The following is a 9,064-nucleotide window of genomic DNA, read 5'->3' as shown; positions in this document are numbered from 1 at the left end:
TCTGAATTAAACTCCATCTGCCACTTCTCAGCCCATTGGCCCATCCTGTTGTAATCTGAGGTAACGTTCTTCGCTGTCCACTACACCTCCAATTTTGGTGTCATCTGCAAACTTACTAACTGTACCTCTTATGCTCGCATCCAAATCATTTATGTAAATGACAAAAAGTAGAGGGCCTCTTGCTGAACAATCCCAGATAATTAAACTGCTGAAGAGGTAACCATATATTAAAGAAAAGCCCTGCAACCTTCACTCTTGAATCAAAAGGAAGTCATTCAGCCCATCAAGTCAATGCCAGCTCTCTTGAAGAGCTAATAAAAGCAGAAGTCGCTGGGAAAGCTCAGCAGGTCTGGCAGTATCTGTGAAGAGAAATCAAAGTTAACTTTATGGGTTTGGTGACCCGAGGGGCATGGATGGGCTAAATAGACAGTCTTTTCTCTGACATGGGGGAGTCCAAAACTAGAGAGCATAGGTTTAAAGTGAGAGAAGAAAGATTTAAAAGGGGCCTAAGGGGCAACTGTTTCAAGCAGAGGGTGGTGTGTGTATGGAATTAGCTGCCAGAGGAAGTGATGGCTGGTACAATTACAACATTTAAAAGAGATTTTAGAAGGGATTTGGATAGGTAATGGGAAGCAGTAATCTTTCCCTTACTAGATAGCGTTTTCAATCTTGTCTTAACTTAGTGAACACATTCAGGAATCTGCTATATTTCATATTACTAATTTTTGGTGCTGAGATTATTTTTTCACCCCCTTCAGTCATCCTTTTTGCCATGCAGGTGAAAGATTCTCCCAGCATTATCCAGCAACAACATTCCTCATCTTCTGACCCAGCTAAAAGATCTCACAAGGCCAGACCCAGGTCACGGTCTGGGAGCCACCCCAGGACAGTCGTACATCAGTCTCATAAGGATGTCAGACGTGAAGATTCACGCCATAGAAGATCCAGATCGACATCTCAGTCACCACCTAAACGCTCGAAAATGCATTCACGGTGAGTAGATTATTTTATCCAATTAATTTTGTTTTCAATTATGTTACTTTTGCCTCTTCCTATCCAGGATTCATTCTGCAGTTTGTGGCTAGCTTGCCTTGAAGTCTCATTCTGCCAATTTTAAATCCAAGCAGTGAGTGCATGGTAGGCTATTAAATTGTAAAAGACAGAGTGCAGCCTGAAGCTGTCATCTTCTGTTAAGCATCTAAGTGTACAGTTTCTAAAACCTTGCTGATAATCAAGATGCAATTTCCTGTCCAGCCAGGCTGTGACTTGTAATACTCTTTGTAATTACCTATACCAAAACAACACAGCTCAGAAATTCACACTGGTATTTTCTCCCATTACGAAAGAAAGAAAATACTGGTTACACTTTTACATAGCATCTTGCACAAGCTCTCGATGTCATGAGATACTTTACAGCAAATCTAGTCATTGTTTTAATGTAGGGAAAGCAGCAGCCATTTACATGCAGCAAGATTCCATGGATATAAATGTGAATAATGACCACATAATCATATTTGATGCATGTGATCTCTTGCATTCAGTTAGGTGTAGTGTGTGAAGGTGAATGTGTAAAAAGATGGCATGGGAAGTAATGCAACATCATATGACTACAAACAGCAACAAGCAGCATCACATGGTTAGTACTCGCCATGTTTAACGAAAATGTAAAGTTGCTGACTGTCCTACAATCTTTATCAACCTTACTCTTTGACGCAACCAAATTAGAATAGCAGACCTAGGTTTGGGGGAATTTGATTTAAAATCTCGTCTGAAAAAAGGCACCTTTAACTGCATTACTATCTCGGGCTTGCACTGGAGCATTTGTGTTTAAGTCTCTGGAATGTAACAAACCCAAAGTCTTCTGCTTGAGTGGTGAGAGTGCATTACCTGCTCAATCACTGCTAACACTGTACACCATACTCTGCAAGAGGGAATTATTGGAGGACCAATAGAGGCCACTTCTAATAAGGTTTTGTTTTTTGAAGGTATGATGACAAAGTTGGAAATGTTGAAGCTCAAAAGTCATACCTACCAAGAGGACAATACCACAGGAGGCCTTATTCCAATCAGTCAAGGTATTGAAATGAGAGTTTCATAAAGTTGGACAGGGAGGTTTAATTTAAAATAATTTCTCATGGTTCATAAATTAGAGGATTGTTGATCACTAGTAAGTTGAAACTTTATTGCTGGAACAGCACAGCAGGTCAGGCAGCATCCAGGGAACAGGAGATTCGACCTTTCGGGCACAGGCCCTTCTTCAGGAATGTAGGGAAAGCAGCACAGCATTTCAACTCCCCCTCCCATTCCACCGAGGATATGCAGGTCATTGGACTCATCCACCGCCAAACCACAACAACGCGACGGTCGGAGGAGGAGCGTCTTATCTTCCGACTGGGAAACACACCCCTTGATCACTAGTAAACTGAGCATTTGAAATGGTGACAAAGAAGTAAATAGTATAAATTATCATTTAATTGATCTCACAAATGTGTCTCAAAGTAATAGGAAAACTCTGAAGTTGGTTGAGCTAAGCTGTTAACTAACAGCAGCAAATACAAGACTGTAAGGCAGCAACAGTTATAGTGGATACAGATTAACACAAGCCCTCAGCGGTGTTAAGGGTACATGGGAGCAGCATTCAGATTCGCCCTGAACTCTTCCCAGAATGTCCTAGAAAATGGATGACAGAATCGACCAGTGGTGCAATGTTATCCCTGGATTGGAAAGAATCTCTGAGGAGCTGCTGCTCCAAACATAGGCTAATTTTCTTCTGTGCTTTCATTATGAACTTAGTTAGAGACAAATAAAACTGCAGATGCTGGAATTCAAAGTAGACAATCAGGAGGTTGAAAGAACACAGCAAGCCAGGCAGCATCAGGAGTTAGAGAAGTCCACCTGAAGTTGTCTGGCTTGCTGTGTTCTTCCAGCATCCTGCTTGTTTACCTTTGTATTGAACGTATCAGCATGAAACTCAGGGAGAAACAACCTGTGATTGGAGAAGCAGCTACTGGGGTAAGAAAGAAAACTAAGTGAGCAAGTAGGTCACTGAGTTGCTGAGGCAGGGACATACTGACCGCTGAAGCTGGGGTACCTTTGTATGTGAAATGTTTTGCTGGAGAAACCAAGGTGGGAAGCTATCTGTGGGGATCATTGTCTTCTCTGGTAGGGTTGGAGAGAGCAAGAGGCTACAAGGGGACAGAGGGAAAGAAAGAGGTTGTAATGGGGATTGAGTAAGCAAGACTGCAAAGAGCTGGGGAGAAAAGTTGAGGCTTCAATAGGATGAGGGGAGTTGGGGTGCTGCAAGGGTGAGATGGGAGAATGAAGGGAGCCACAAGAGTCAGAGAGATATAGGCTACAAAAGAGAGAGAACAGTTTTAAACCTATCAACAATGCAATATTCAGCTAACTCGGAACCAGCAACATCTCATATTGTTGAGATAATGAATTCCTAGCTTACAGCTGCATCAGTCAGGAACTACTATATGAGAAAAAATATTATGGGTTCTATTATAATTAATGCTGTATCAGTTGCTAAATTTAAATTTGTAATCAAAATTTTATAACTCTGATTTGAGATTTAGTAAATGGATATTAAAATCTGATTTAAAATCTTCCAGCTTCACATATATGTAATGAAGATGCATTAGTTGTTACAAGTCTGGAAGCTGTGTTTACAGTGATGGCTTTTTGTGTTTAGCAGTGAGAATCAGTTGTTTTGGGAAAAAAGTTTTTGTTGCTAATAATGCTTGGTTTATGCCAATTTGTGCCTTGGCCCTACAAAGTACAAATGAAAGCAAGTTAGTTTTCTATTTGTTTCTATTCTTAGTTCATTTTTCACAATTTTCAAATGTTTTGTACACAAGTGTGTATTTTTCTTCTTAATATCTCTCTTGGGCAGTAGCCCTCTGAGAAACCTTTAAAATAATTTGGAATTTTAGCCTTGCTGAAAAATTCATGAGAGGAAAATGGCACACAAAATCTGCAAGCATTTGTTCCTTTGAGAAAGAGAGGTCAATATATTAACATAAGATTATAACAAGGAATGTTTTAAATGATTAATAATAGGAAGAGATAAAATTATCCTACTTCAAGCTAGTTGTTACTTTTACTAAAATGTTTTCAAGCAGTTGTTGTCAAAATACTTGTATAATAAATAGTGAGGGAGGAATTTGTTACTTTCATTGGACTCTAACTGGTAGCAAGTATCCTATTCTCACTCGTCTAGTTAAATCCCCAATGTAACCAACCCCATTTACCTGGAACTGTAAGACTGAAACTCATTTGGTAAGTTAAAACCTGCATCTGCTGCTAAAGCAAATGCTGCTTGACATCCATAAGTTGCTGTGATCTCTGTTTCGTATCACACCTGAAAACTGGCACTTTTGTTAATGCAGCTGTGTTTCAAATCTGCATCGAGGTGTCAGACAAGGTCACGTGCCCAACACAGAAACATCTTGAAAGCCTTGAGAAATTGTGCAGAACTGATGTAGATCAAATGGAAGAGAAAATACTGGGGATGTGTCCGGTTAACCCCATTTGAAGCCATGTGATCTTCCATTAAAACTTTCAGAAAGTCAATCCATTGTTTCCAACTAGCTGGTGTGCTGAGCATCTGCAGAAATTTAAGTTTTCATTTCAGATTCCCACCTTTGCTTTTTTTGTTTCCACCTACATCTCATCCACTTGTGATGTTAGCCTTGTAGTGGCTGAAAAATGTCATTCCGTAATCTGTTTGCCTTGGTCTGGATCAGTACTCTCTTTGCAATAGGACAGTAACTGAATTTAGTCTCATGGTTTGTTTCTGGCTCAGCACTTCTATTTGTTAAAACATATAAACAGGTGCCTTTCTCTCAAAGCTATCTTTTTCATGTTCACCTAATTATTGTTGCTAGCATTAGAAAAATTAACTCAATATCTGTTGACAAGTCACCATCAACTGATGGAAATCTGTAGTTCAGTAATAAGACCCGGGATTCTGGCTGATTTGGGCTGGCTTGCTTTAGACCAGAGGGGTAAATACCACTCCTGTCCTGTGTGTAGCAACTTGTATTTGTTTATAACACCCCACCCAGTCTGCAGTATGGTACCCCAGTGCTATGATTTGATCATACTTTGATTTTACAGGAAACTTTCAGCGGAGGAACTGGAACGCAGGCGTCAGGAAATGATGGAAGATGCAAAATGGAATGACAAAGCACGCCAATGTAACATCAAACGGTACAAAGAGGACGATGAAATGGAGCAGGAACTGGAGAGAAAGGATACTAAGGACGGAAAGTTTCTCCAGTAAGTATTAAAAGGGTTTGCAATCTGTTGGTTAAGTTGTACTAGTAAGTGACGTTAGCTTTCAAAATGCACGTCCCTTTAAGAGAAGAATTTCAGAGTTGAGTGAGAGTGGAAGACCCACTGCTCCAGACATGTGTAATGACATCATTGAACAAATTGATCAGGAAACAGAGCTGCATTCTTGGGGCTTTTGTGGTGCAGTGATAGTATCCAGGAACTCTGAGTCTGAATGCCTAGTTTAGTCGCTGGGGTGTTCTAGTCCAGATGTGTGTTATAAGATGTCTGAACAGGCTGATACAAAATAAATAAAGAACAGGAGTTAAGTTGTTAAACAGGTGATTTGGTGGTGGATGTGGTTCATATTTTTGAAAAAACAATTGGGTTCTTGGTGTCTTGTGGCACAGTGGTAGTATCCCTGCCTGTAGACCAGAATATCTCCGTTCACTTCTCACCTGCTTCAGATGTGTCATAACATGTCTGAACAGTTTATTTGACAAAAACAAATGCTGTGTTGTACTCCAGTGCGTATTTAGCTCTGAATACAATCCAGAAGGAAAAGGTGGATCCTTGTACTTGGGAACAGGAGTTGGCCATTCAGCCCATCAAGCCTGCCCCATCATTCTGTACAGTCATGGCTTTTGAACACATTGACATTTGTTCTAAGGTATACAATAATAAAAATCTTGCTGTCTGAAAATCTTTTGTTGCCTAATTCAACATGTGGATGTTGATTAATAAATGATTAATGAGTGATTTTTGTCAAACTTTTTTTAATATTAGAATTGATTTGTTCTTTTTATTTTCTTTATCCTTTCAAGGGATATAGGCATTGCTGGCAAGCCAGCATTTGTTGCAGTCCCTAACTAAATTATTTGTTAGCCTATTTAGAGGGCAGATAAAAGTCTTTTACACTGCTGTTGGTGTGGAGTCACATGTAGACTAGACTAGCGAAGGATGGCAGATTTCCTTCCTTAAAGAGCATTAGAGAACTGGATAGATTTTTTGACAATCCATGATGCTTGCATGGTACCATTACTGACATTAGATTTATATTCCAGATTTAATAAATAAATTTAAATTCCAACAGCTACTATGGTGGGATTTGAACCCGTGCCTACAGCACATTGGTCTGAGACTCTGAATTACTAGTGCAGTTAGATTACACCACCATCTCCCTTGAGGTTATGAGATGACATTTTTGTGTGTTTTGTTTGGCCACCATTTCAACGTTTATCCTCCTATTCTGATGTCATGTTTAGATATGGCTGTGAATGCCAGCTGGCCATCTTCCATGAGACACAGGGAATGTTGGCATCTTCCTTGATGTGAACTTTATTTCAGCTTTGCCCAGTTCCAGCCTACACACGCTCCAGCAGAGGTCAGTAATATACAATCAGGAAGGCACAGCAGGGAAAAAGGAATGTGCTCAAAGCACTCAGATCAGGCAGCATCTGTGGAAAAAGAAACTGAGCTCATGTGTCAGCTTGAAGACGTCACATCAAAAATACTAGTAGTAGCAAGATTCAAATTTTTTAAGCAAGTGCAGAGCCAGGGACTGAAGAGCGGTTGAAGGAGTAGTGGAAGGGAAGGTCTTACGGGGTGGGGGGTTAAATGATATCGGAATGAGGGCGCTAATCAAAAAAGAATAAACAGTTGAGAGAAGACATAAATGGGAACAGCAGAAACATTACCAGTGGTTTGACCTAAAATTAGTGAAGGTAACATCACTCAGCCTCAAAATGCCTCAGGGAGAGAAGCTTCCTAGACACTCCAAGTTATCGATTTCCTTTCCTGTCTCTTTCTTCCTTTTAATCTCCTTATGTGACTCATTGTCAAATTTAGCCCGAACACACCCTGTGATGTTTTTGATTGTTTAAATGTTTTATTATTTTATATTACCAAATGTTATCTGAAAAGCAGTATATAAGTTTAATTGATGTTATCCGTGCCTCAGGCAATGAGGCTACTTGCAGTTCTGCATTCTGAACATAAACCAAAATAAAAATGAAACTCTTGCGTGGATCCATTCCATGTGGGTAGTGCATTTATGAGCTGAGACATGAGAGCGTTTCTTGGGAACAGTGAAATTTCACAGTGATAGGAAATGGCTTGTGTTAAAAGGTAGCCAATGGTTCTCAGATTGAGGATTTCCATACATGCCCATCAGTGGTTTATAGAGATTCAAAGTTGTAAGTATAACTTTGTATAGGATGTATGCTTATCAATTTTTAAATGGGAATTTGACGACTTTTTCTACGAATTCATAAGCAGTTTCTGTTTAATGTGGAATCTCTCCTTTACTCATTGGTCAAATCCTTTGAATGCAAAGAAACAGACTGTTTTGTGTTTTTTGCTGTTTGTCTCCAATGTAGTTTCAGTTTTTACTTCTACAACATATTACTCTGATGTTTTTATCACTTTTATGTCAACTTTTTCTCATTCTAATTTCTTCTGTGCATATTCATAATAGAACCCATTTGATGTGAATTTGTCACAGTCATTGCACACATCTGTCCGCACTGTTGTCGAATCAGTTTTGCATTTCCCAGCTCCTTGCTGGTCACAGAGTTATATAGTACAGAAACAGGCCCTCGATGCAACTCATCCACGCCGACAGACATCCCAATCTGACCGAGTCCCATTGCCACCATTTGGCCCATATCCCTCTCAACCCTTCCTATTCATATACCCATCCAGATGCCTTTTAAATGGACCTGCCTCCTCCATTTCCTCTGGCAGCCTGTTTCATGCGTACATCACCATATGTGTGAAAATGTTATCCCTCGTATCCTTTTTAAATCTTTTCCCTCTCACCTTAAACCTATCCCCTCTAGATTTGCGCACACGCACGCGCACACGCGCGCACACACACACACACACACACACACACACACACACACACACACACCCCAAAAATAAAGAAAAAGGCCTATCCTATCCAAGCCCCTCATGATTTTATAAACCTCTAGACGGTCACCCCTACCGAACAGAATTTCCAATGCTCAAACTATTGCTGGTTTTCTTCCCAAATTTGTCTAAATGTTTCATTAATTAACTATGAAAATGCAACTGTATGAAAAGAAAACCAATCTACATTTTTAAAATGATGATTTATTATATCTACTTATTTAATCTAGCTGTTCGCTTTCCTCAAACCCTGCTTGTTTTACCCCAAAACTACACATGGTCTTTACTTCTAACATTCCACTTCTGGAGAATTTGACTATTGCTTACTACCAATATATTAATATAATTTGGAGTACACTGCTGCAGAACAGCAACATATACTACACTGAGGTTTGGGTTTTGTGGATCTGACGGATCAACGTTACAGGTATTTCCAGAGACCAATTAAAGAACCAGAATTATCCTAGGAAAAGGTTTGGTATGGTGTGATTAGAGAGTAAACTTTTCAACTTAGCAAAGACCTGCGATTCTTCGGTCAAATTTTTTTTATATAGATATTTTTATTAGAAATTTAACATTTTTACAAGTTCACAAAAATAAACAAAACTCTCAAATATAAACATTGATATACAATTAAATAAAATATACAATAGCCAAAATTTAACAAAAGAAAAAAAAACAAAACTCGACTATCTACTAATCTAACCTACAACTAACCAGAGTGTATATTTAAATTTCTTACATGCTCGGAATGTGTTAACATCAGATGTAATAAAACCCGTATTCGTGCGGGATTCCTCTCCTAAGGGGCCCCGGACCGCCAGGTTTTGTAATCTCAATTAAATAAAAGCCCTTGTTAGGATAGCCGAAA

At 39.4% G+C, this 9,064-nt stretch overlaps 1 protein-coding gene across 1 annotated transcript in view; it reads left to right on the top strand.

Moving 5' to 3' along the window:
• The window catches only part of cwc25 (CWC25 spliceosome associated protein homolog), a 24,080-nt gene that overhangs the window by 8,246 nt on the left and 6,770 nt on the right, over positions 1-9,064 (top strand). Inside the window, exons 6-8 of the mRNA XM_043674839.1 lie at positions 779-993; positions 1,986-2,075; positions 5,125-5,286. Of these exons, the coding sequence (XP_043530774.1) occupies positions 779-993; positions 1,986-2,075; positions 5,125-5,286 (467 nt within the window). The remainder of the gene's footprint in view (positions 1-778; positions 994-1,985; positions 2,076-5,124; positions 5,287-9,064) is intronic.

The sequence above is a fragment of the Chiloscyllium plagiosum genome, chromosome 33 (genome assembly GCF_004010195.1).
Source record: "Chiloscyllium plagiosum isolate BGI_BamShark_2017 chromosome 33, ASM401019v2, whole genome shotgun sequence".
NCBI classification, from domain to species: Eukaryota; Metazoa; Chordata; class Chondrichthyes; order Orectolobiformes; family Hemiscylliidae; genus Chiloscyllium; species Chiloscyllium plagiosum.
This window is presented reverse-complemented; position numbering and strand designations above follow the sequence as displayed.